Source organism: Canis aureus, chromosome 37 (genome assembly GCF_053574225.1).
Source record: "Canis aureus isolate CA01 chromosome 37, VMU_Caureus_v.1.0, whole genome shotgun sequence".
Classification (NCBI taxonomy): domain Eukaryota; kingdom Metazoa; phylum Chordata; class Mammalia; order Carnivora; family Canidae; genus Canis; species Canis aureus.
The window spans coordinates 22301036-22329021 of NC_135647.1; the positions used below are offsets into that span (position 1 = coordinate 22301036).

General features: G+C 41.9%; 2 protein-coding genes across 14 annotated transcripts in view; one reads left to right on the top strand and one right to left on the bottom strand.

Annotated features, from left to right (window-relative positions):
* Positions 1 to 8: 8 nt before the first annotated feature.
* On the top strand, positions 9 to 20773 carry ECI2 (enoyl-CoA delta isomerase 2). Of its 6 annotated transcripts, none has more exons than XM_077886171.1 (11): positions 9 to 105; positions 1466 to 1608; positions 3360 to 3503; positions 6217 to 6315; positions 6549 to 6734; positions 8714 to 8783; positions 13762 to 13864; positions 14554 to 14674; positions 18703 to 18792; positions 19584 to 19727; positions 20425 to 20773. In XM_077886171.1, the coding sequence occupies exons 3-11, from the start codon at positions 3360 to 3362 to the stop codon at positions 20578 to 20580; spliced, it is 1113 nt and encodes a 370-aa protein (XP_077742297.1). In that variant the 5' UTR covers positions 9 to 105; positions 1466 to 1608; the 3' UTR covers positions 20581 to 20773. The 6 variants fall into 6 exon arrangements, with proteins under 6 accessions (XP_077742297.1, XP_077742294.1, XP_077742296.1 ...); XM_077886168.1 differs by having other exon boundaries at positions 15 to 105; positions 3350 to 3503; XM_077886170.1 differs by having other exon boundaries at positions 15 to 105; positions 1556 to 1608; positions 3350 to 3503.
* LOC144306683 (testis expressed protein 56-like) overlaps positions 6767 to 27986 on the bottom strand; it is a 31534-nt gene continuing 10314 nt past the window's right edge. Inside the window, exons 3-8 of one of the 8 annotated variants that reach the window (XR_013373792.1) lie at positions 20827 to 21049; positions 16664 to 16779; positions 9602 to 9663; positions 9041 to 9202; positions 8469 to 8536; positions 6767 to 6943 (exon numbers count right to left, since the gene is read on the bottom strand). Coding sequence is in view for 2 of the 8 variants with exons in the window: in XM_077886174.1 (XP_077742300.1) it covers positions 16681 to 16779; positions 20827 to 21049 (322 nt within the window). In the remaining 6 variants the exon portion in view is untranslated. Of the gene's footprint in view, positions 6944 to 8460; positions 8537 to 9040; positions 9203 to 9601; positions 9664 to 15149; positions 15280 to 16663; positions 16780 to 20826; positions 21050 to 27986 lie in introns of those variants that run through there. The other 7 variants (XR_013373790.1, XR_013373791.1, XR_013373789.1 and 4 more) reach the window with 7 other exon arrangements.

The window sequence follows — 27986 nt, forward strand, 5'->3', positions numbered from 1 at the left end:
GCTGCCCCGCCCCGCCCCGCCCCGCCCCCGCTGTCCCGGCCGCAGCGCGTCAGTCATGGCCTTGGCGGGCGCAGTCCGGTGCTGGCGGCTGGGAGCAGGCCCGAGGTGAGCGCCGGGGCCGGGCGGGGGGAGCCGGGGGCCGGGGGCCGGGGGGCCGGGGCGGGGGCCCCTCCCTTACCTCGTCGGGGCAGCGCCAGGGCCCCGGGCAGGGCGACGGCGGGCGGCCGGTTCCTCGGGGCGGAGGCGGCCCCCGGCGGCGGGTGCGAGGGCCCGGGAACCCATGGGGTCCCCCCGCGGCGGGTACAAGGGCCCGGGGGCTCGTGGGTTCCCCCCGCGGCGGGTGCAAGGGCCCGGGGGGCTCGTGGGGGTCCACCCGCGGCACGTGCGAGGTCTCGGGGGCTCGTGGGGTTCCCCCGCGGCGGGTGCGAGGCCCCGGGGGCTCGTGGGGATCCCTCCGCGGCGGGTGTAAGGCCCCGGGGGCTCGTGGGGCCCCCCCACGACGGGTGCGAGGCCCCGGGGGCTGGTGGGGGTCCCCCCGCAGCGGGTGCGAGGGCCCCGGGGACCCATGGGATCCCTCTGTGGCTGGTGCAAGGGCCCGGGGGCTCGTGGGGTCCCCCCGCAGCGGGTGCGAGGGCCCGGGGGCTCGTGGGGATCCCGCCGCGGCGGGTGTAAGGCCCCGGGGGCTCGTGGGGTCCCCCCACGGCGGGTGCGAGGGCCCCGGGGGTTCGTGGGGTCCCCCCGCGGCGGGTGCGAGAGCCCCAGGGCGGCGGGTGCGAGGCTTCGGGTGCTCGTGGGGTCCCCCCGCGGCGGGTGCGAGGCCCTGGGGGCTCGTGGGCCCAGACGCAAGTGGCCAAAGGAGCTCAGCCCCCCCGGCTCTCCCACCCAGGGCAGAGGCCGCGTGGTCGGGGTGCCGCCCCCGGGGTGCCGCTCAGAGGACGCTCCCCTGTGAGTCGGGCCCCTGTGAGTCGGGCCCCTGTGAGTCGACACGCCCCAGGGTGTGAATGAGCCTCGGAAAGCGGCTCTGCGCAGAGCCAGAAAACCTGGGCGCGCGGTCGTTGGGACGCGGTGGGCTTACGAATGACTTTCTCGATTTTATGAATTAGATGGTTGTGTTTTGTCATTTTTTTAACTCCCTCTGAAAGAAGCTGTATGTCGTGAGAACTTGCGCACTTGGGCTCTCTTATGGACATTTTGTTCTTTCGTTTTGTCTTGGGAACTTAACGTGCATCATGTGGGATGCAGAGTTCTCCCGTTTTGGAGAAGAACCTGATTCAGTTATTTGATATAGAAATTATTGACGATTTTATCGAGTTGCTAGTATTTCAGAGTTTGATCCTAGGGTTCATTATACTCTGTGAAAAAGTTATATTATTGCAGAGGAAGCGATCCATTAGGTGTGAGCGTTCCGGAGGACTGTATCATTTTAAACCTCATTGATCCCATTAACTCTAACTTTATATCTCAGGGTCATTGTGGGGAGCATCTGTTTTTTTGTTTGTGGCCTCAATACCATGCACTGAAATTTTCTCCTCTGCCAACTAAAAAACTGTACCAGGTTGCGCTTGCTGTTTCTGCTCTGCTCCTAGCTGGCTGGTTAAACTTCCCAGGGTGAGTATGTAGTTACGGGGGTTCAGGGCAGCATCACACACTAGCATCCACAGCAGTTAGCATCCACAGCAGTTAGACTCCCCCCCTAGGTAGCCCCCACCAAGGGGCTCTTTGTCTGGAATGCCAAAAACTGCTCATCTGCTTTTTGAACATTTCTCTCGTATCTTAACCCATCCTTCCCTCCTTCCGATGTGGGAGAGAAGGCAAAAGAAAAATTAAATTTCCTCACTGCTCACAGCCCACTGACACGTCCTGGCAACAGGCGGATGCCCTTCCTGTAGGAGCCCCGCCGCCTCCGGGCTCAGGCTTTGCTGAGGGCCGCAGGGATCCGAGCCCGAGCCCGAGCCCAACCCTGACCCCAGGACCTGGGAGTCTCCTCTGACATAGAAAAGCCCTTTGGAAACATCCTCTAGCTCCACCCCCAAGATGCAGGTTGGTGACCCCCGCCCAAGCATGGGACCCGCCCATATCCACCTGAAGGGTCTCCTGCATCAGGGTTTATTAGGAATAAGTGACCTTTTCCCAGCAACAGCTGATCCCCTCAAGGTCCTGGAGACCTTGCTTCCAAAATTTCCTTAGAGACCTGCGCTCTCCCTCACCCCCTCCTAACTTGAAACTGTATAATGGGCCACTCCTCGTGACCCCAGGGCAGCTCTTTCTGCCCATGGGTCCTGTCCCTTCTAATAAAACCACATTATTGCACCCAGGATGTCTCAAGAACTCTTTCTTGGCCTTTGGCTCTGAATTCCAACTTCTCTCCTACATCGCTTCCATCTGTATGTTGGGACACACATTTTACTGGACAGAATTGACCTGATAATGGTTTATACTTTGTTCATCAGTGAGAGCAGACAGGGTTTCTGGTCCTTAGAACACAAAGGGCCAGTTTCTGTGCACTTAACCTCTTCAGGCCCAGCGTCCTGCTCACTTCCATCTTGCATGCCTTTCATTTAATTCTTCTTACCTGTGTCAAAATTTACAGGGCCATTCAGGTTCTGGCTTCTTTGGTCAGTAATTTGAATTGCTACAAATACTATGCTGGCTTATAGCTTCCTTTATTTTGAGATTACTACAGTTAGCCTCTGTATTGATTTCGTCTTCTAGGGATCATTTTGGAATCCACTGTTGGGGAGGAAGAAGCTTATTCCCCCCTCACAGTCCTTCCAGCTGGATTAACAATCAAATTGGCATGCGACAGATTAACAGGAGAAAATCAAATTTAGTTTCATACTATGGGGAATCCATATAGACGTGAAATTCCAAAGACCGGCAACCTGAGGCCGACAGGACTTCTATTTTAAAGCCTCTGTTCAGAGCTAAGGAGAAGAGTAGGGCCCTGAGGATACAAAGCAGAGGCGGGAGACCATTAGCAGAAAGGGGAGAGGAGGTCATGGGAAAACAAAGGTTCTCCCATTATGCAAAAAAAGTTTATTAAATAAGAGGAATCTCTGTTCATGGCCCTCTTCCAGGTACAAGCTCCTCTTTCCAACCTAAACTTGGGCAGTTGGTGGGGAGGCAGAGCTTTTCCTGAATCTTCCGGGCTTTGCTCACTTTTAGCTCAAACTACTCCTCATGCCTAAGTGTCCCATGTTGGGACTGCCTGCCCGTGGCTTCTGCACCACTAACCGTTGGCCACCAGCTTGTAAAGGGGCGGGTATAGGGAAGGGAACATGTTTCAGGAGAAATAGAACATTTGGGTATGCAAGGATTGGGAACAATTAGAAATCAGTCTTATTTGCAGTTCCCTGCAGATGCAAGCACTTTCACTGCACATGAGCAAAACAGCAATGGGAGCGAGTCAGAAGGATTTTGAGAGTGCGATGAATCAGGTGAAACTGTTGAAGAAGGACCCAGGAAATGAAGTGAAGCTAAAACTCTATGCACTGTATAAGCAGGTAAACATCTGAGGTCTGATGTGATTGAGAGACGTTTTGGGCAGATGGCCCCTCAAATAGATCTGCTGCGTGTTTTACTGAAATGCAGGGTTTGTGCTGCTGCCTTTCCCCTGAACAGTGTATACGTGACAGTTTTCGTATATTGGGCTTTGCAGTATTGTTAAGGCAGGAAGTAACCCATCGGGATCACTCTGGAGTCCAAGAGACTTAAAAGAGGTAACCACCAAATGTGTAGACCGATGAGGGAACAGAGGACAAAGCACATTGACAAGTCCTTGAAACAGGCAGAGGGACCTTCCTCTACGGACTCAACTGCCTCGAGGTTCATACTTCGCTAAGGACAGAAGGCAATCTTAGTCTGACCCCCAGGATCCTGTAAGTCTACTTTAACATATTATAGAAATTCCTGTAGAAAGTTCCTTTATCTCTACCCCCCAAGATACATGCTGGCGATCATCCCCCAAGCACATGGCCCATGGATACACATCTGAAGGGTCTCATGACTCAGGTTTTATTAGACGGTAATAAGTGACCTTTCCCAACAGTAGCAGCCCCCTCGGGGTCCTGGAAACCTTGCTTCCAAAATTCCTTAGAGGGGACGCTATCCTCACACCCCTCCCTACTCACAGGTATACAGTCAGCCCCGCTCACAGGCCTGGGGCAGCCGCTCTTCCTGCCCACGGGTCCTGTCCCCACGCTTTAATAAAAATCACCATCTTGCACCAAAGATGTCTCAAGAATTCTTTCTTGGTCGTCAGCTCCAGACCTCACCTGTATTCCAAAACTTAATCACCTGGGAATTATTATTAATGGCACCATGATGACGTTCTTATGCACACTACATACGTAGGGGTAAAGTAGTATGGTGTTTGGGATTCACTAAAATGAGCAAAAAAGGAAAGAGAAGGATGGACAAAAGCCCAAAAGTGATAGTTACTGAGTTGGGCTGAGTATTGGGAATTCATTATAATATTCTACTTTGATGTACGTTTGAAAATGTTTGTAACAAAATTTTTTTTTAATATATTTTATTTACTTACTCATGAGAGAGGCAATGACACAAGCAGAGGGAGAAGCAGGCTCCCCATGGGGAACCTGATGCAGGGCTCGATCCCAGGACCTTGGGATCACCCCCGGAGCGGGAGGCAGACGCTCAACCACTGGGCTACCCTGGCGGCCCTATAACAAAAATTTATAACTGAAGTTTTTAAGTTGTAACATGTGTAAAGACCGCATTGGGAAGTCGGCTGGTCTGGGCACCTGCGTGTGATGGGCACGAGCCTCCCTTCCTGTTCTCTGGGTGTGTGTCGTGAAGATTTTGACTTTGCTTAGAAAGAGGCCTGGCCTTTGGCCCTGACTTCTAGGAGGTAGTCCCTGAGCCGTCAAAATATCATGCCTGATACGGAGTGTCTGTCTGCCCTGAGATTCTAACAGCGTGAGTTAGAGCTGGGGGGAGGAGGGAGGGACGGGGGGGGGGGGGGGGTGGTTCTGACTGTTTAGCAGGCCCTGCGCATGCGATAGAGCTCCAGATGAGACCCTTGGACTCAGGCAAGACTCCAGTGAGCTTCCCTGGCAGGAGTACTCCCGGGGTGTTGACACACATCCATTCTGGGAGGAGTATTGCCGACCCGACTCCATGGTGGGTGTGGGAAGGACAAGGCCAGGGGCACCACGTTGCCTCCACTTCTCCAGGGCCTGCCTCTTGCGGGGTGACTCTTGTCTCTTTGTCTTTGGAAAGTCTAAGCCACCTCTACTGCTCTTGTTTCTCAAAGCCTCTTTCTTCTTTCCCCCTTTAGCTAATTAGGGAATTCAGAGTTTTTAAATGTGCCTGTTTGGGGCAGCCCGGGTGGCTCAGCAGTTTAGCGTCTGCCTTCGGCCCAGGGCCTGACCCTGAAGACCTGGGATCGAGTCCCACGTCGGGCTCCCTGCGTGGAGCCTGCTTCTCCCTCTGCCTGTGTCTCTGCCCCTCTCTCTCTCTCCCTCTGTGTCTTTCATTCATGAATAAATAAAAATAAAATTCTTAAAAAATAAATAAATGTGCCTAGTTAAGTGGAAAGCAGTTAGATGGGATATTCATCTCAAAACCCTCATTCCACCTACTCTCAAGTAAAATTTCATTGTTTTTATGTCCTACTTGCATAGCCTTCAGTTACGTTTGCAGAGGGCCAGTGGCTCTGGCCCCTGCCCATTCCTACTACCCTACCCCAGTACGCCTCTGTTCACTTAGCAGAAAGCCCACCGCTGAAACAGTGGTATTTTTCTGTACCTCTGAGTGAATGGGCTTACAGAACATACCGTAGGTTTCCACATGTTTGTTGGCTGGTTACTTTTGAAGATAGTTTGCTTGGATATTTTGATTGTGTGTGAAAAATGGGATCATCAATATAACACTAATGAACTATTAGAACTTTTTATAAAATACTTTGCCCAAACCCTTGTCTTGCATTGTTTTCGGATGCAGGCATTTTAACTTACTTTAGGGACTGGTAGCTGATGGCGCATTTGGTCTCTCCAGTCTTTTTTCTGTTGTGGATTTTTAGCAGCAGCATCAAAGAGAGGGGAAAGGGAAAGTTAAGTTGAATTCAAGTATTTTCTGAAAGTGTTTGGGAGGCGAAGGCGCATTCACACCAGATGTGTATTTTATGGATCTTAAATATTTGACACTCTAATTTGCATGGATGTTTGACTGATAGTCACCCTCTCGTTTTCACAGACCACTGAGGGGCCTTGTAATACACCCAGACCAGGTGTGTTTGACTTGATCAATAAGGCCAAGTGGGATGCATGGAATGCTCTTGGCAATCTGCCCAAGGTAAAAAATTTACTTGCTACTTTGCTTTTTATTTTACTTGCTCTACTCCTGAAGGAGGCTAGGTGCTTCTCACTATTAAACCATTGAAGATGGAACCTGTGAGGCCTGGACAGATTCTGTTGAATCAGACCTGTTCTTTCTTCATCGCAAGGTGCTGTTTCTGAGCATCGTAAGTTGCTCAAAATGCTTATTTGTTGACCATGGGCTGGAGCTCCTTGTCCTCTTCTCTTCAGGAAACTGCCAGACAGAACTATGTGGATTTGGTGTCTGATCTGAGTTCGTCTGACTCCTCTAGCCAAGTGAAGCCTGAAGCAGACAGGAAACAACCTGGATATGAAACCCTGGTGGTGACCTCTGAAGACAGCATCACAAAAATCATGATGAACCGGCCCGCCAAAAAGAATGCATTGACCATTCAGGTAACGTGACCTGCCCTGGGAGTTTGTCCTGCTTTTCTTGGTTCCTTCGGTGTATTTTACTCAAAAACTCATTGCTTTTTTTTTTTTCTGATCTCTTGTTTGATTTGTGCAGGAAGATTCGTAACAGTGGCTACTTCATATAACAGAGTTGGGCATTTGTTATTTAGAATTTGTTGACTTCGGGTAGGTTCTATGTGTCCAAAACTTTCCTAGTGACAGAAGCATAAATAAATTAAATTAAACATTTTTTTTTTATTTTTTAAATTTATTTATGATAGGCACACAGTGAGAGAGAGAGAGGCAGAGACACAGGCAGAGGGAGAAGCAGGCTCCATGCACCGGGAGCCCGATGTGGGATTCGATCCCGGGTCTCCAGGATCGCGCCCTGGGTCAAAGGCAGGCGCCAAACCGCTGCGCCACCCAGGGATCCCAAATTAAATTAATATAAATGAAACATATATCTATATAAGAGAATATGTGTAGAGGTTGATATAGACCGTCTCCGGGCTTTGCTCATGTCACTTAGACTGGAGAGTGAGCACTGCTCAAGTTGCATGCACCTTTGTTTTGTACAAGGAGAGGGAGAAAGGAAAGAAGACGTTCATCTTAAATATAACATAACGCAGCTCTGCTTCAAATGAGCTGCTTCACGAGAGCACCTTTGGTCTTTGAATCTTTCATTGAACTAGAATGATAATAAAAATAACCACTTCCACCCCTTCCATTTGAAAAATTATAGGGAATTAATTGGACACTTGGTGCTCATCTACAAGTAAAATTTGAGAGGGCTATAACCTTTCTCGTTGGGTTTATCATCTACATTGTACCAGAAAGAGCATGCTCACTTAAAATAGTGTTAAATAAGAATTTCCTGAAGTTGGCTATGTGCCATTGACTTATAGAACATTCGATTCTCAAAACTTCATTTCCCTTGCCCTTGCCTCATTTCTGTGTAATCATGGTGTTGATGATGATGATGATGAAAATGATAGTGATAGTAATAGCCACTACTCTTTACAGAGTGCTGAGTATATGTCAGCACTTTCCACACAGAGGTTTCTTTAATTCCCACAAGGAGCCTACTTTTAATACTATTTAACAATAAAATATTTAGGCTAAGTAGTAACGTGCTCCAATTCACATAACTAATAAGCCAGGAAACCTAAATTGAAACCCTCATATATCATATATCCATCTCCTAATCCCCACTCTTGCCAATTACCCTGTCATGCTGCGTCATCATAACCATAATAATAATGGAGTTATTTTGTCGTTCCCTCCCTCAGTGAATACGATTTCATCTTTACTTGTATATTATGTCAAGTCCAATTTTTTTTTCAGTGTCTGCATATCCATAAATATCAAGCCTCTTCATCATTCCCTCCACACTGATGTCTTATCTGAGGTAGATACGGCACCAGTGCATTAAAAGCTATAACAGTGACACATCCAAGATTTTCAGAGACGCTGCTGATTTAAAATATTGAGCCCATTGTCTTTGGCTACCATTACAGTGTCTTGAAATCCCAGCCTTTAACACTTTCTGGACTGCCTGGGACACATGCTCTTTTTTTGAGGTCCCAGCTGAAAAATTGCTTCTTGGAAATCTTTTTCTGGCCTCCTCCCATCCTACCCGTGCTAGACGCATCAGTGCTTCCTCCAATCTATCTGCATGTTAGAGCTCCCCCTCTCTATTAATTCCAAAAGCTCAAGGACTGTGTCTTACTTGTTCACCTTGGGGAGAGGTGAATATATCCCCCAGTGTCCACGAGAGCAGATGGTACATAATACACAGCAAGTAACTGTAAAAGGAATGAAAAGCCTTTTGAGTGTATTGGGCCACCGTTTAGTTTATGTAAATACAACCAGTACAACAGTTGGCACTTGGCAGAGGCCAGGCTGACTGAGTGAGTGAATCCCATGTGATGATTGTCATTTTCAGAGTCCCTTTCTTTTTCTCGTCTCCCCCATTCACATAGATGTATCGGGAAATCATGCTTGCTCTTGAAGCTGCAAGCAAGGATGACTCGACCATAATTGTTTTAACGGGTAAGACATTCTCTTGGATTTTTAAAAATAATTAAATTTCTATTTAGGGGGATTTCCTACCAGATAAGAAATGGAGTAAATAGCCCCAAGGTCTTTTCCAGTACTGAGATACTCTATTCTTTTTAAACTTTTCTTTTTAGTTTTTAATTTTTTCCAAGCTTTCTTACAACAAATTCAGGGAAGTTAGGCTCTATAATTACTCTTATTTTATAGGTGAGAACACTGAAAGGTTAAGTTTTGATAAATAGTGCTTTTACCATAGTTAACTTTTTATATATTCTTCACTTTTGGTTTCCATTTCCTCTTTCATCCAAGCTTTACGTAATAATGATAGTTCCTTAAATTTCCAGAAAGTTTTTGTTTGTTGGTTGGTTGGTTGGTTTTTGGTTTTCCATTTCTGTTATTGATTCCTGGCTTCACTGAATTATAATCAGAAATGATCAGTTCTATTAGATTTACTATTTATTTATTTTGGGTTGGGGATGGGGGTTGGGGAGGAAAGAGAGAGAGAATCTTAAGCAGGCTCCATACCCAGTGCAGGGTTCAATGTGGGGCTTGATCTCAAAATCCTGAGATCATTACCTGAGCTGGACATTCAAGAGTCGGACAGATGCCTAACTGACTGAGCCACTCAGGCGCCTCATTAGATTTATTTTTTAAAAATCTATTAAGTTTCCTGTAGTTTGCTCTAAATTGAACTCTCTACCGTCAAGATAAAGAACTGGAAAATGGCCAATTTTAAATATCATCCAGGAACTACTCCAAAATAAATTCATTCTTTTAAAGTATAGAATTAAAAATATATTGATTAGACTTACCTTTCTAATTTATGTTAGGTTCCCTCACTTCTGTTTTTTTCTTCTAATTAATCTCTCTTAGACTGAAAAAAGTAAATTAAAGGCAATTATTGCTATTGTGTTTCTTTCAGTTTCTCCTTCATGTCAAAAAAATTTTTTTTTGCTTTAAAGCAAGTTTTTATTTTTTTTGACACTAAAAGACTTGTGAATGGTTATCCATCATTATAAAATGGTTATCTCTTATCTCGTGTAATGCTTTTTGGCTTGAAGTCAACCTTGTCAAGTATTAATGCCATAACACCTGCTTCAGTACTCTTTGAACTTGACTGGCAAACCTTTACCATCCTTTTGGCTTTTTGTCTTTTTGAATTACTTTTTATAGTCTATGTCTCATAGAACACATTGTTAGATTTTCCCCCCTTTGATCCGATCTGATTGATTGATTGATTGATTGATTTAGTAAAGGACCATTTACCTATTTAGATTTATGTGTATGACAGATCTGTTACATTTTAGTTCTGGGATCTTACATGCTTACTACCTCTAATGCTTCTTTTCACTGTTATTTTTTATTTCATGGTCTGTTTTTATCTTTGTATGTGTTTTATTTCTCATGGTTTGAAAGGTTTTTCTTCTGCTTCTGCTCATTGCTTTTATAGCTTTGTATGGTACCCATCAATATGTCTATCTTGTATTATTCCCCTTGGATAGTGTCTGTTGGTTGCCCCTATAGGGAAGGGATGAGGAAGGTAGCATGCATTTCTCAACACCCCACAGACCTCACTTGCAAGTGTATAGGTCTGTTAAGTAGTGTTCCTTTGTCTTCTAGCATAGAATGTTGCCCCAGAGAAGTTTGGGGCTATTATTACTTTTGTTTTTAGCTCTTTTATAAGATCCCTGCCACCCCCAGAAGACCAGGGGATACGTTCCCATTCTTTTTCTTTTAGATTTATTTGTTTATTCATGATAGACATAGAGGGAGAGAGAGAGGCAGAGACACAGACAGAGGGAGAAGCAGGCTCCATGCAGGGAGCCCGACACGGGACTCGATCCCAGGACTCCAGGATCGCGCCCTGGGCCAAAGGCAGGCGCCAAACCGCTGAGCCACCCAGGGATCCCCAACTTTCCCATTCTTTATCACTTTTTCATAGGACGTGTATCCTGCTAAAACTGATTATGAAGGGCTTGTTTTAAGTTTTCTTTGATAATATCTCTGAATTTTTTTGTTTCAATTGGTCTGTTCTTTTTGAAAGAAATCCTAGTTATAGAAAAGAATTGTCTGGTCTGCTGGGACTATTATCTTCTAGTTTCTCTGAATTCTTAACTCTTGTCTTCTGTTATTTTGCTCACTAGCCTTGATCCTGTACTCCAGTTCCCTGGTTGCATTTTTAGCTTCTAATGCTCCATTTTACAGCTTCTAATGGCATCACTTCTTTGTGGTTGTGGTTTTCTCTCTAGCTTTTTTCCTGAATGCTTCCAGGCGCTTTTCTTCTCTGTCTCTTGTCCATCACTCAACTTGTGTTGAGTTCATGAGAAAGCCCAGCTGTTAACTTTTTATATGTACGTTAAGGACCAGCATCAAAGTGTCAAAGTATTCATAAAATTATTAAAAATAGTATTTATGATAGTATTTGCTCCTGATAGAAATGTAGGGAAAAAAATTAAAGAAAAATTTATATGTAAAAATACTGTGGATAGCAAATATAGCTGTTTCTCAGCTCCCCAAAAGGAACTGTCTAAAGTCTGACTACAAAATATGTCTTCTGAATTTTTCCTTTGAAATTTGCCCTTGAGCACATTTCAGTGTGGTCTCTACCTTTTGATTAGATTCCCCACTCTGACCTTTGTATCATTAAATCCAGGGACATTTTTCAGGCTTCATCTGACTTTCCCTCCTTCTTAAACTCGGTCTTCCCGAGGTTTCTTTGGCACAGCCTGCCCCTTGATCTGTTGTCTCTGATTCCTTTGTAGGTTCATCCTCTGTGTGGCCATCAAAAGCCTGAAGGCTCAGTCCTTAGCATGGTTTTCTTTTCGCTTCTTGCCCTCCCTGGACCCTGCATCCGTGTCCACTCTCCCAACAAAAGTCTACATGCCGGTGCTTCCCCCCTTGGTATCTTGGTATCTGGAGTCCCCAGGGCTCCCAACCTGTGTACCCATGTGACACTTTTTCACAGGTGTCACCTCCCACATCTTTCTCTCTGGAGCTTTTTCAGTGTTCCAGATCACACTGGGTGCCACATCTACCCTGTTCTTGTAGACCAGAATCCTAACATTCATTATTGACCTTGTCCCTCTCTCACTTCCCATGTCCAGTCTAATCCCATTTCACTTCATGAGTATCTCTGAAGTTAGCCCTTTTTTCCATCTCCTCTGCAGTAGTCCAAGCTACCATGGACTCTTGTATGAACTGAAATAAGCCCTAACATATTCCTCCCCCATTTAAAACTTCTTTAGGGGCACCAAGACAATTCAGTGGAAAAAAGAAAAATCTTTTGATAAGTGTTGCCAGAGCAACTAAATATCCAATGGGGGAAAATGAACTTCATCCCCATCTTACACCCTCTACAAAAATTAATTAAAAATTAGTTTAAAAGTTATGTAAGCATAAAACCCAGAAATATAAAGCTTCTAGAAGAAAACAATGTGACCTCTGTGACCTTGAGGTGGGCAGAGATTTCTTGGACAGGACACAAAAAACACTAACTAACCGTAAAAGTAACTTTACAACTTAGACTTCATCAGAATTTAAAACATCTGCTTATCAAAGACAATAGTAAGAAAATGAATACACAAGTACTACAGGCTAGGGCAGGGGGAATATTTGCTATACGTAAATCTGATTAAGGATTAATATACACAATATATAAAGAACTCCTTAGAAAGCAATAAGAACAACAATCAGATGTAAAAGCTAAAGGACTTAGACACTTCATAAAAGGAGACACACAGATTGCCAATTAACACATGAAAAGATGCTCACTATCATTGGCCGTCAAAAAACAAATTAAATGCACGAGATATTTCACCCAGTAGAGTGACTAAAATCTAAAAGATAATACAAAATATTGGTAATGATGTGGAGCAACTGGAACCTCTACACGTATCTAATAGGAGATCACTTCTGAAAACTGTTGGCAGCATTTTATGGAGTGAAACATAGTGGTGTATCAATCCGCTCCTGAGCAATTACTTCAGATAAATTAAGCGTGTATCCACAGAATGCTTTGTAACCCAATTCACAGTAGCTAAAAACAATTCAGATGTCCATAAAGAAAGTGTTGACTCGTCATACAGTGGAATACTACTCAGCAATATAAAAGAATGAAGAACTGATATGAGAATATAGGTGAATCTTTAAGACCTGGTTCAGCAAAGAGCACACAGACACAACAGCACATATTAGAGGATTCGGTTTATAGAATTTCTAAAATAGACAAAAGTATTCTGTGGTGACTGAAGTCAGAAGGTAGTTGCACTAGGGCAGGGTGGGGGTGGGATGGCTGGAAAGGAGCTGCAGGAAATTTTCTGGGATGGTAGAAATGGTCTACATCTTGTTTCAGATGGTGATCACACAGGTATTTGCAGCCATCAAAAATCACTGAACCAAGCGTTTAAAACTGGTGTTCTTATATGTAAATTATGCTTTAACACAAACCACCTTCAGTGGCTCTTAGAATAAAAGTCAAAACTTCATGGGTCAGCAAAACCCCACACAGTCCGTCCTGCTTGTCCTCATCCTCCACTGGCTTCCCCTCTGGCTTTTTCTGCTGTGGCACACTGGCCAGAGTCCCCACCTTCACAGGACCTTTGCACATGCTGTTCCCTCTGCATGAACTCTTTCTAACCCTCTTCTTCTAGCTAACATTGCCCGTCCTTCAGCTCTCAGTTCAGTTGTTCCCTCCTTAGGAACATCCCTCCCTAAACTGCCTGATGAGAACAAATCCCCTGTTACATACCCTCGTGCCATCATCAAATACTTCTTTGTATCAGAGTTGCATTCTCCACATTTGCGTGTATGCTTTTAAATCAATGTCCAGCCTACTTACTAGTCTATAAGTTAGGACAGAAGCCCTAGCTGGCTCACCAGTGTACTCCCAGTGCGTGCCGTAGAGCCTGGCACACAGTACATACTCAGTCATTACAGAACGAATGAATTGTGAATCTGTTGATTCTATTTACAGGAAATGGTGACTATTACTCTAGTGGGAATGATCTGATGAATTTCATGAATATTCCCCCTGGTGAAATGGAGAAGGAAGCTAAAAATGGTGCCATCTTACTGAGGTAAGAGTGACATTTGTCTGATGCCAGAGAGCTCATTCTTACTCATCAAAGTGTGATTTAGTCCAGAAGAAGTAAGATAAATGCTTCTGTGTGTTAGTGTAATTAATGTGTCTTTGGACAAGCATATTTCTCCAGACTGCCCCTGTCAATATGTGGGCATTGATTCTATCACTTTAACTTCTGTTACCCGTTCAGCCTGCTGCTCCACAGGAGATTCGATTGCAAAGCACTAAAGTAAACTACAGTTATAAAAAAAGTTCTCTCATAATGAAGCAAGCAGAGCGATTTAGCAAATTCTCATTTGGCCAGAGGAATGCATGATTTCCATGACTGCTGGTAACGGGACAGGTGAAATAGTCTCAGCATAGAGGCCACGAAGGCCTCTCTCTTCCTAATTCATTTTGCCCTACAAGGTTTCGAATTCCCACTGAGCTATAATATTGTAGCATATACTCAGCCAGCCATCCTAATCTTGAAGTCTGCGACTGACAGCCCTGACCAGGCTGCCCAGAATGCGCGACTGAGCCACGGTCAAGCTTATAGGACCCACTGTGTAAGCTTCCATCAAATGCCATTCAGATGGGTGTCCAGCCTGGCCAGAGTTTATTTCAGACCCATGCTGTCTTGCTTGTGCTTCAGTCATATGCTTTGGGACATTTAAATGCGGTTTTGTATTTCCATTTCTGTAGGGATTTTGTAGGCTGTTTTATAGATTTTCCTAAGCCTCTGGTTGCAGTGATAAATGGTCCAGCCATAGGAATCTCCGTCACCATTCTCGGGCTATTCGATCTTGTGTATGCTTCCGACAGGGTAAGTCAGCCCCCAGAAACTTACTGAGTCACGAAGTAAAAATGAGGTCCTCTGAATTCTCTTTTGTTGTTGCTAGTAGTAAACAGATTATATAATTTATAGTAGAATAGACTAAATTTTGATTTTTCCCAAAGAATTACTCTAATTTAATTCAACGTGTCTTATTTGTCCTTCATTATTAACTTGGGTTTTCCTAAACACCAATATGGTTGTGAACATTGTCCCAACTATTTTGGTTCTATATTCTAATCAAATTATGTAACAGTCACTCAACTTTTGGTTTTCCAATTAATCTGAAATGGGAGATCTGGAAAGCTTGTTATGGTGGGGAAATAGCATTTTTTCATGTTCTGCAAGTGGATAATGTGATACTTTATTCCAAGTAAACAAATTGTGGACTTTAAAATTTTAGAGTATTTGAATTTTTTTAATAAGAAGGGACTTCCAAGCCCTCACTCCCTTCTATGCAAATAAGTAAACTGAAGTTCAAGTTACTTCCCTGAACAGTTTAGCCTTGGGTTCACCACTGAATTGCATTGATTCTAGTTTCTGTTCTTCTGATAGTATTAATGTATGTCATAGTAGAAAATAAAATGTTGAAAAATCTGGAAAAGCATACAGAAAAGGGTAAAGTTGAAAATCCCTTCTTATCTTACCACTCAGAGATAATCAGTCCCTTGACTCCTGGAACCCTAGGCTCTCTGCAGTTCTGTCGTTATGATCAAAGATGTGATGACCATTTGTCTCAGAAATTTTACTCTAGATTTTTTACTATGGAACTAAGAACCACTTGTAGGGTTATCAGATTCTTAGAGTACTTTTTGCTTATGCAGTGGTAAAATTTCCTGCTCTACAACCTTGTGGGAAACATTCGGTTTTTGCCACTGAAGAGATTCCTGGTTTCATTTGGAGATGTTTTCCCCACTGATAGACATAACCATATTTTAAGATTCTTATCTCTTGGGTTCGTTTTTTTGTTTGTTTTTGTTTTTGTTTTGTTCTTTTGCTGGATTCAGTTTGATTGGATTGGGCATGTTGTTAGACCTAATTGTTTTTAATAATTGTCCCATGAAAACATCAACTAAGATTCTAGGGGCCAGGCTGCCTAACCTTCATAGATGGAAGTTTCTGCTCATGTGAGAGGACTGATTGATCAACCAGTCTTGACCAGGGGTGGGGGTGGGGTTGGGAGTTCCAGACTTAAACGTGGGGGTCTCATTCTCCAGTACTTAGAGAGCAAACATATCATCCTATTTGAATATTGTCCTGATTCTCCCTCAGAATTAAAAATGACTGTCACATGTGTCTTCTTTTTCAAGGTTCCTAGGACTTCTGTCCTATGATACAAATTGGAATTGAAATTGAAAGAGAACACACATAGATCATTTAAATGCTGAAAGATTTGGCCCAGAGTAAAATATTTGACAAACAGTGACCACTTATAAGAGTTCACCCAACTGAATTAAACCAAGGTTCAATTTAAAATCAGAAAAAGACACAGAAGAAAGAACCTGTGAAGAAGAATGCATTTTATAGGATTTATCATTGACTTCATAAACAGATACCATATTGAATGTGGATTAACACTCATATAATTGAATCCTTCTTTATTATGGGCGGTAGTTAACAATGCCTATTAGTTTCCTTGTCGGCAAATTGTGCATTTTCCCTACGAGGTAATAAAAGGGTGGACATCTTAAAAATTATAAATACTTGAGAACTCACCACATACAGGGCGCTCTGTTGATGCACATTATGCATATTCGCTTAATATACCAGCAGCCCCGTAAGATAGCTACTTTTGTCTCCATCTTATAGAGTTTGCTATGGCAGAAAGAAGTTAAAAAGCTCCCAGAGTCACCAAGCAGTCTGATGCCACAGCCTAACACTTAATTACATCTACTGTTTCTGAAAATAAAAGCTAAATGCTTACTTATAAGGATGATTATAAATAAGTTAAATGTGGTTTACTATCAGTTTTTCACATACCTGTCTGCGGCCCTTAGCTATGGCTGGTGTTTCCTTTCAATTTCCCACTTACACGCCTTAGGCTGTGACTTCTCAGTATGTCCTGACTTCTCAGTATATCTTCTTGAATAAACTTTCTTTGAGGAGGAAATGATAGGTGACATTAGTAACTTTTTATTTTACATTTTTGTTTTCGTTTATATACTACATACATTATATATTTATGTCTTCTAACAATATTCATTAAGAAATAGCACCACATCTGATTATGGGAAGTGAAGTCTGAATGTTCTGTGTACATATTATCAATTACCAATTAATTTCCTTTCATAAAGACTTGTCATTCGTCAAGAAATACACAAAAATATTTGTTAAAAAAATTCGGGGGGACACTCCTGGGTGGCACAGTCAGTTGAGCTTCTAACTTGGCTTCCAGTTTAGGTCATGATCTAGGGATCATGATCCCAAGGCTCCATACTCAGCAAGGAGTCTGCTTAGAGTTTCTCCCTCTGCCCCTCCCCATTCCCTTCCCTCCCTCTCTCTCAAATAAGTGAATAAATCTTTTTTAAAAAGCAAAACAAAAACAAAGGACACCTGAGTAGCTCGGTTGGTTCAGCATCCAGCTCTTGATCTCAGCTCAAGTCTTGATCTCAGGGTTATGAGATCAAGCCTAGCAGTGGGCTCCGTTCTAGGCACTGAGTCTACTTAAAAACAAACCCAAAAACTAAAGATGGCTCTATAGTCTAAATAACCAATATTGAAATAGATTCTACTGTTTAAAGCCAATTTAATAACCTCTCTGAGGTAAAATCAAGACAGATGACAGAATGAGGAAACAATTTTCCAATTGGTATAATAAAGGCTAATCTCTCTAATATATTTTTTAAAATACAATTATAAAGCAATAGATCAACAACTTAGTGTAAAAATGGGCAATGGGGAGGAATGTATAGCCCACAGAAAATTAAGTATAAATGGCCCTTTACAACATAGGAGAAAGGCCCTATCAAGAAAATTACTTGCAACCAGAATATGTAAAGAACCACAACTCGATAATAAAAAGACAACCAATCTAACTTTAAAATAGTGGACAAAGTATTATAATGGTTACTTCACCAAAGAAGTTAAATAAAAAAAGATAAAAAGCACATGAAAGGATGCTCAATGTCATTAGTCGTTACAGAAATGTAAATTAAAACCACAGGATACTACTAACACCTCCTGGGATGGTTCAAGTTAAACAACTGACAGTAACAAGGTTCCCTGAGGATGTGGAACAACCGGGACTCATCCACTGCTGGGAGGAGTGGTCAACGATGCACACGTTGGAAATTGTTTGGGCTGCTTCTTCTAAGGTTTTTTTTTTTTTTTTTTTTTTTTTTAATTTATTTATTTTTTTTTCTTCTAAAGTTTTAAACCACATTTTGCCACACAACCCAGCAATTCCACCCCTCAGTATTTACCCAAGAGAATTGAAAGCACAATCATGCAGAGACCTGTATACAGATTTTCATTAGCGGTCTTAGTCATCCTAGCCAACCTACTGGAAATAACACCAGTGGCTTCAACTGGTGAGTGGATAGACGAATTGTGATGTCCGTGTGATGAATTCTACTCAGAAATGACAAGGAACAAGCTACTAATACAACAGCATGGTGATTCTCAGAAAGTCTTAATGCCAAAGACCAAAGGCTACCGAATGTATGATTCTGTTTATACTACATTCTAGAGAAGGCAAAAAGAGGGACAGAAAACAGATCAGTGGTGGTTTGGGGGTGACAGGAATGGGTGGACTGCAGAGGGCACGAGGAGCCCTTTGGGGTGATCTAGATACTCTACATCTTGATGAGGTGCTGGTTAAGTAAGTGTACATTTGTTAAAACCCACCAAGCTGCGTATTTAAGAGTGAATGGTGTGTATATATCGTACCACAACACTCCTACTTTTAAAAAAAAAAAAAAAGTTCCTCACTTAAGCATTGTGAGGATATATACAAATAATTATTTTTAAAAATCACATACAGAAAGTAATTTTCTTTTCTTTTCTTTTTCTCCAAATAGGCAACATTTCACACTCCTTTTACTCACCTGGGCCAAAGTCCAGAAGGATGTTCCTCCTATACTTTTCCCAAGATAATGGGCCAAGCCAAGGTAGCTTTTGGAAACCTTAAGAATAAGTTGTAATAAGTAACTTCTGGGGGCGCCTGGGTGGCTCAGTCTGTTAAGCATCTGGGGATTCTTGATTTCGACTCAGGTCATGGTCTCAGGGTCCTGGGATCTAGTCCCATGTCGCACAACATGCTCAGTGGGAGTTTGCTTGAGGATTTTCTCTCGCTCTCCCCTCCCCACTTGCACTCTCTCTCTCAAGTAAATAAATAAATCTTTTTTAAAAAATAAGTAACCTCTGTGCCAAAAGCAATTCTGTATTCTCTTTTCCTTGACAATATAGACAGAAGAAGAGTGAGTTAATTGCTCAACTCTAAAAATGTCAAGTATAGAAGAGTTAGGCTATGGGAAATATCTAATATGAGGGAAAATTAGAAACTCTCCACAACTCCTCAAACAAAGATCTGCTCTTGCAGCTGGGTGCCTGGTGCCTCATCCTCCACTGCTGTGTGGCATTAATCATTAAAGGACCAGGGCTGGGGCGCCTGGGTGGCTCAGTGTTTGGGCATCTGCCTTTGGCTTGGGTCATCATCCCAGGGTCCTGGGATCAAGCCCCATGCCTGGCTCTGTGCTCAGCAGGGAGCCTGCTTCTCCCTCTCCCTCTGCTTCTCACCCTGCTTGTGTTCTCTTTCTTTATCAAATAAATAAAATCTTTAAAAAAAAAAAAAAAAAAGACCATGAGGAAACTTCCCTCTGTTTCCTAAAAGCCCCTAGTTCTGAGGTTAACTGACTTGTGTATCATTAAGTTAGTGTCTTAATCTTGCTTTTCTTTGCAGGCAGCAGAGATGCTCATGTTTGGAAAGAAGTTAACAGCTAGAGAAGCCTGTGCTCAAGGACTTGTTACTGAAGTTTTTCCCGATAGCACTTTTCAGAAAGAAGTTTGGACCAGGCTGAAAGCATATTCAAAACTCCCCCGAAATGTTAGTGTTGGTTTTTGGTTTTTGGTTTTGGTTTTGTTTTTTCCTAGTAGAAATGGAAATAATTTCTTTGCCTTAAGAAAATAAGCATTTTAAAAAACAAGATATACCTTGGTAGGCTTTAAGCACATCTCAATTTGAGATTAAAAATAACTGTTACAGAAAAAAAAAATAACTGTTACAATGTTAGAAGTACTGATTTTCATTCAAGTTCTCAAATAAGCAGTTCATTTTTCTGATATGTATGAAGGCAGAGGGGCGGTCCTTTCTGGAGGTAACTTTGAGGAGAATGATAAGCCGTATGTGCCTGTGCCGAACACTTTCATTCTTGAATCCAGATGAGAAGCTGGATAGGTTGACTTTTAGGAGATTCTTAGCATGTATCACTTTCATTTTTACATGTGATAAACTCGCGACTAACTGCTCTGGTATTATTTCTGCTCAAAATGTGGTCCCGGAACCAGAAGCTTTAGCATCTCTCTGGGGCTTTTTAGAAATGTGTGACCCCAGGCCCTATCCCGCATCTACCGAGAAGGTCTGTATGCACATTAAAGTTTGAGAAGCACTGCCCAACGTTACACGTACATCTGAAGGCACAACAGAATTACATGATCAATGGAGAAACAAAAATCAGAACTATCGAATAATCCCACTCCCGTTAGAATGCCTCTTGACCTCACTGTTGGTTTTGTGTTTTCAGACCTTGCATATTTCCAAACAGAGCATCAGAAATCTTGAGAAAGAAAAGCTACATGCTGTTAACGCAGAAGAAAACAGCGTCCTCCAGGAAAGGTGGCTGTCAGACGAATGCATAAATGCAGTCATGAGCTTCTTATCCCGGAAGGCCAAACTGTGAAGCCTATTCTAGAAGAGTTAAGCATTTCAAAGAATGGGATATGCTATCATTTCTGATTTCTAATACTTGAACTAAATAAACCGTGCCTTTCTTCAGTGCTAAAATACCACTTATGATTATCATATACCACTAGCACAAATTATGTACAACATAAATAAATTAATTAATTAAATAAATAAAAATTAAAAAAATATGTACAACAAGCTTTAAGAATTTACATAGGATTTCAGTCATAGGGAGTCTTACATCTTTCGACATGAATCGCTGTTGCCAGGAACACTGAAACATTGTGCCAGGGGCCCTGCTTTGAAAAGCGTTCACAGCATTACAGGCTGAAATCATGTCTTCAAACACCACGATGGCACTTTGCCGTCCACAGAGGGTGACTGACTTAATTGGCCCAAACACGGACAGCCTCTGGATTACTGACTGAAGGTCTTCGGTGGGTTGCATGTTTTCTTTCAACCATCTAGCAAAGGATCAAATGGAGCAGTAGTAGTATTAGAAAACAAACACAAAAAAAAGATAAAAGAATCTTTGTTTCATTTCCCCCCATAATTTAATAAAAGGGCTTGAAGGGAAAATTGGGTTATTTCCCTGGAAATAAAAGCAGTGTTCTGGATCAGTTATTATATACTTATTTATCACATAGTCTTCATTCCTTTTTTAAAAAAATAGACTTTATTTATTTATTTGAGAGAGAGCACAAGCAGGAGGCAGGGGCAGAGGGAGAGGAAGAAGCAGGCTCCCCACTGAACAAGGAGCCTGACTCAAGACTCGATCCCAGGACCCTGAGATCATGACCTGAGCTGAAGGCAGACACTTAATTGACTGAGCCACCCCGGCGCCCCTACACCTACATAGTCATTCTTGTTTAATGTGGTATGTTCTAAAAGGCATGCCTGCAAGCTGCCTTAACTGTCTTCACAATTTTCTGTTTTGATTAGTGCCATATATGTTAATTGACAAAGACAAGGGTGTAATTCCAGTGGCTACCAAACTGGCAAGGAATATTTTGCTCTTCTAGATACCCTCTTTCCTTTTCAATCTTTTCCTTCAAGCATCAGCGTCCAGGTAGCCAACCCACTGAACCTATTACTTTTTAGGTCTTCATTTTTTCACTCCTAGTAACTGTAATCCAAATTTTTAGTCTTACAGAAAATATATGAATAGTAGTAGCCATGAATGTTTACTGAGCACTTACTGTTTGTTACTAGCATTCAATGGCCATCATCCCATTTTATCCTCAAAAAGCAATGCCAGAAATTGAAAATGAGGTAGGTACTGTCGCTACTACCTTTGTACAAGTAGGGATGTAGGGGCACAGGGATTTAAGTAGCTTTGGCAGAGTCCAACTCCCAGCAAGTTTTGGCAGAGAGTTCCAGTTCCTGTATGTTACCCTGAGCCAGCCATTGCCTACCCTCCCATTCATTTCAGCTAAAAGCTCTGGGCACTGCTTGCAAACGCCGAAATTGAAAGCAGATCGATTGTGGTAGGGCATCAAAACAGAGAAGCAACTGCACAGGGAGGAGTGTCTCAGATTGTGGGAAATGCAGAAACAGTTGCTGGGCTCTCCTGAAGGTGTGACTTCCACCTCAAAGGGAGACCCCTATTAAGCAGGGCTGTGGTGGCCACAGTGCAGAGGGCCAAATAAAACTTGAGATAAAAACATCTTTCTGACCAGGAAAAGGGGGATAGAGAATAAGGACAACCCCAGAGCAGAAAGAGAGAGAGAGATGTTCCCTAACCCTGAATGAACACACGCGGGTCTCAGGTTCATAAGACCGACAAACAGAGTAAAATCTTCGAAAACTGAACTGGTATTTTTTTTTTTTTAAGATTTTATTTACTCATGAGACACACACACAGAGGCAGAGACACAGGCAGAGGGAGAAGCAGGCTCCATGCAGGGAGCCCGACGTGGGACTCGATCCCAGATCTCCAGGATCACGCCCTGGGCCGAAGGCGGCACCAAACTGCTGAGCCACCCGGGCTGCCCTGAACTGATATTTTAACCACCACCCAAACAAGCTCCAGATGGTGTATGTAGTTTGAACCTTTAGCAGGTTGATTACTTGATAAAAACAGAAACAGCAACATTCTCCAGACAACTGTAACAGGGCACACAAAAACAATATTCTCCAGATAATGTCAGCAGGACCCTGGATCCATGCAACCCAATGTTCACATTGTCCGTGGTACAATCTGAAATGACATGCAAAACCCACGAAAATGTGAACACTGGGGTGAAATAAAAACACATGCCAAGAAAAAAAAAAAAAAAACATGCCAATCCTGAGATGATCTGGATGGGATTGTCATATGAGGACTTTAAAAGTGTATTTTTATGAGTGTTCCACAAGGTAAAGCACACTTGAAATGATTAAAATGATATGGTTCTTCACAGAAACACAAACTACAAAAGAAGTACCAAATACAAAATGTAGAACAGAAAATCTGAAATTAAAAATAATTCTCTGCAGGGTCTCAATAGCAGACTCGGCGACAAAGGAAGGAGTCAATAAACTTGGAAGATAAATCTACAAAAATTAATGTGAAAAACAAGAAAACACTGGGCAAAGATGAATATACCATGAAATCCACAAGATGGTGAACTAGGAAGTCCTAGGGCCTCATTTCTCCACAGAAACATCAAATAAACAACTACAGAAACTAAAGAGCTATGGCAAACAAGTGAATGTCCAACAAAGAAAAATCACATTGAAAATTAGAGGAAATCATGTGATGTTCTTACTTGTCCTTGTACCACTCACTACCCTACATGGTGTGGTTGGAAGAAATTTGCCTAATTCCTGGCTCCCTCCCATGGGATAGAAGGAGCAGAGTGGAACTTGCTTGCAGCCTTCTGGCCTGTCTGGGCTGCCTGAGGAACTGTTTGCTGTCCCGCCTGACTCACAGCTCAGAAGGGAAATGTTGACATAATTTGGATGTGAGACAAGAAACCATGAGAGGCAGTGGCACACAATGAAACACATGAAAAGTATAAGCTGACTGCAGACCTATGGATGCAGGGAAGGAGATCATCAAACAGGAATCCAGGGGCACCTGGGAGGCTCAGCCTGTTAAGAGGCTGACTTAGCTCAGGTTATGATACCAGAATCCCAGGATCAAACCCCACATCAGGCTTCCCACTCAGAAGGAAGTCTGCTGCTCCCTCTGACCCAATCCCCCCTTATGCACTGTCTTTCTCACACTCTCAAATAAATAAATATAAAACATTTCAAAAAACAAACAAACAAACACAGGAATCCAATAGAACACTTAAGGCACTGAGAAGAAGCCAGAGACTCTTCAGGAAATTAAGACATTTAAGAGCAGCCGAGGGAAAATTAAAAAAGAAAAACAAACAAACAAACACACAGACCTAGACAGAAAGCATGACCAGAAAGACATGAGAGGGCCCAGGCTGATCTGAAGAGTCACAGGCCCACTCATTATCTTAAGAGGGGCTTGTTTTTGCAAAAATGTCCAATTTTCAACAAAGGGTCATAAGGTATGCAAGGGAACAAAAACATGGCCCATTCAAAGGAGGAAAATGTTCAGAAACAATTTTTTTAAAAAGGCATCAGATCTACTAGACAAGAACTTTAAAACAAATGTCAAATACCTCAAAAGAGCTAAAGATAAACATGAACAAAGAGCTAAAGAACATCAGGGAAACAGTATGTGAAGAAAATAAGAGTGTCAACAAAGAGATGCAATTTTTATTTTTCTTAAACTAAACAAATTTTGGAGCTGAAAATGACAATAACTAAATGGAGAAATTTGCTAGAGCATTCAATAGCAGCTTCAAACAAGTGGAAGAAAAATCAGCAAACTTAAAAAGAGGTCATTTGAAATGATCAAGTTTGAAGAGCAAAAAGAAGGAAAAATGAAGAAAAGTGAATAGAGCCTAAAAGACTTACGGGACAGACTCCATCAAGCCGACCAATGTAATCACAAGGGGAGTTCTCGGCAGAGAAAGGGTAGTGAGGTGGGAGGAGGAGAGAAAGGGACAGGGTGATTATTTGGAGAAAAAAAAAAAAAAAAGAATGGCTAAATTTGAGGAAAGATGTGGATATACAAATCCAAGAAGTTCAATGAACCATCAGTAGGATAAACACAAAGAGACCTACAGTGAGACACATAAACAGATCTGGCAAAGACAAAAAGTGAATCTTGAAAGCAGCAAGAGAAAAGCAATTCATCACATAAAGTCATCTCCAGTACAATGATTAGCAGATTTCTCACCAAAAACCTTGCAGTCCAGAAGGCAGTTAGGATGATATATTAAAATACTGGAAAACCAAACCAAACCAACAATTATCAAATGATAGCTCTACATCTGGCAAAACTACCTGTCAAAGATGAGGGCAAAATTTAAGACATTCCTATACAAAAACTGGGGATGTTCATTACCAGTATCTGCTCCCCAAAAGAAATACTAAATGGTGTCCAAGTTGAAATGAAAGGATACTAGTAACCCAAAGCCACTTGAAAGTATAAAGTTCTCCGGTGAAGGTAAATACATACACATATATAAAAGCAGTATTTTTGTAATTTTGGTTTGCAACTCCACTTTTTATTTTATCTAGGATTTAGAAGACAAATACCTGAGATGTAATTATAAATCTATGTTAATGGGTGTGTAATATATAAAAGTAATTTGTGACATCAGTAACTAAATGGAGGGTCGGAGCAGCCATTACAATTAAGTTGGTAATAATTTAAGATACTTGTTATAGATTATAGATACAGATATAAAAAATATATAGGGGTGCCTGAGTGGCTCAGTCAGTTAAGTGTCTGCCTTTGGCTCAGGCATGATCCTGGGTCCTGGGATCGAGCCCCATGTTGGGCTCCCTGCTCAATGGGGAGTCTGCCTGCTCCTGCACACTCCCTCTCTCTCTCAAATAAATAGATAAAATATTTTTTGAAAATAATAACATATATAGTTAATAATCTGTGATATAATCTGTAATCTAGATTTTTATAACTATAGGATGTTATATGTAATCCCCATGGTAACCACACACACACAACACACACACACAGACACACACACACACACAAAACCCCTAGAAGATACACAAAAAGAAATGAAAAGAGAACCAAAATGTGTCGGTACAAGAAATCAAATAAGCACAAAGTGAAGCAGTAATGCAGGAAATGAGGGACAAAAAAAATATGTAAAACATAAAACAACATGGCCAAATAAGTACTTCCCTACTAGTAATTACTTCAAATGTAAATGGATTAAACTCCAAAAACCATAGACTGAAAGAACGGATGATAAAACCAGTCAGAATTCAATTATATAATGCCCACAAGAGTCTCACTTTAGATTTAGGGACATACGTGGGTTAGAAATGAAAGGATGAAAAAAATAATCCTTGCAAATAGCAAAAAAGAACAAGGATGCCTATGCTAATATCAGACAAAGGAGACTAAAAAGGTCCTATAAGAGATAAAGACATAATGGTAAAAGGGTCAATACAGCAAGAAGATAGAACAGTTATAAGCATTTACATGCCAAATATTAGGCCTCCAATAAATAGCAATACCATATGATATATAATAATAATATTTATATGTATATATATCTACACGATGTGCCGTATGGCATAAGGGCAGACCTATAAACAATGGAATAGAGAATTCAGAATAAAAGTTGGTGTACACGATCAAACGTTGTTGTTGCCAATGGTGAAATGATTTGACGAGGGTACCAAGACCATTCAATAGGGAAAGGATGATCTTTTCAGTAAATGGAGTTTTTTGTTTGGGTGAAACAAAATGTGTTATAGACAGACAGTGGAACAGCATGCAGCCTTTATTTTTTTTTAATTATCTGTCTTTTTTTAAATTTTTATTTATTTATGATAGTCACAGAGAGAGAGAGAGGCAGAGACACAGGCAGAGGGAGAAGCAGGCTCCATGCACTGGGAGCCTGACGTGGGACTCGATCCTGGGTCTCCAGGATCACGCCCTGGGCCAAAGGCAGGCACCAAACCGCTGCGCCACCCAGGGATCCCTTTTTTTTTTTTTTTTTTTTTTTTAATTATCTGTTTTTTGTTTTTTGTTTTTAATTTTTTCATGCAGCCTTTAGAAGGAAGGAACTTTTGTCACAGGCTACGATGTGGGTGAACCTTGAAAACACGCTCAGTGAAATAAGCCAGACACGAAAGGACAAGTACCGTATGGTTTTACTCATTTTAGGTGTCTAGATTAGGCAAAGCCGTAGAGACAGAAAGTAAAATAGTGTTTGCCAGGGGCCAGAGGAAGAGGGAACAGGGGGTTAGTGTTCAATGGAGACAGAGTTTCAGTCTGGGAAGATGGAAAATTCTGGAGATGGATGGTGGTGATGGTTTACACAACAACGTGCGTGTACTTAATTAATGCCACTGAACTGCACTCTAAAAAACACGGGAAAAATAGAAAAGTTTGTGTTAGGTACATTCTACCTAAATGTAGGTAGAATTGATACTGATAAAAATATTTTTAAAGCAACAATATTTTAAAAATATTTTTAAAAACAACACAATTCACCATATTAGTGGAAAAAATTAATTTGATCAACTTGATGGATATAGAGGAATCATTTGGCAAAACTCAGTGTCCATTATGATGAAAACTAAGCAAACCAGCAATGGTTATGGACTTCTTCAAACTGATAGAAGTAACCTGCAAAAGCCAATAGCCAACAAAATACTGAATTATTTTCCCCTGACAGTAAGAACAAGTAAAGGACGCCTACTTTTACCAGTCTTAGCTCTAAAGGATACCAAATGAATGTTTGTGGAAGAAAATGTGAATAAATATGTCATGTTTTATGTTTTAACAATCTCTGGCTATCTTTTCAGAAGCCAAACAAAGTAGGTTGTAAATTAAAATATGTTAGTTCATGTCAAGACATTTATGGCCTGAAACTGAGGTGTATACACTTTCCATGATTGTAAATTGCTTTTTCTTCTTTTGTTTTTTTTATAGCCCTCCAAAGTGTGGTCAAATAATCTTAACTCAAGTCATCAGGAATCATCACTTAAAATAATTTATACCCTTAATCTGGATACGAATGTCATGCCTTGCATTGTCCAAGAAGAAAATACCACAGTGAGAATTATTTTATAACGTATCTTTGGCTTCTTTGAATATGGATTTTAAGCCAAATTGCCAGGGTATGCCACTGAGGATACAGGGGGTGGGGGGGGCAAGTAAACAAGGAAATTATTTCCATAGAACAATGACCCCAGGGGGAGCTTCCAGTACAGGCAAAGTCATGAGCTGGAAATCCCTCCCTGTGTCTGTTACCTCGTAAGTGCTAAGTAGAAATTCTTTATTAGATAAGGTACAGCAACACATGCAGGGATACTAAAGAAACAAATATGGAAACATCATCTGTCTGG

Excerpts from the sequence above, each read along its gene's own strand:
- ECI2 (XM_077886167.1), top strand. The coding sequence starts at position 56 with ATGGCCTTGGCGGGCGCAGTCCGGTGCTGGCGGCTGGGAGCAGGCCCG. Across the intron at positions 8,784-13,761 it reads GACCATAATTGTTTTAACGG|GAAATGGTGACTATTACTCT; the intron begins GTAAGACATTCT and ends TTCTATTTACAG. Across the intron at positions 19,728-20,424 it reads ATTCAAAACTCCCCCGAAAT|ACCTTGCATATTTCCAAACA; the intron begins GTTAGTGTTGGT and ends TTGTGTTTTCAG.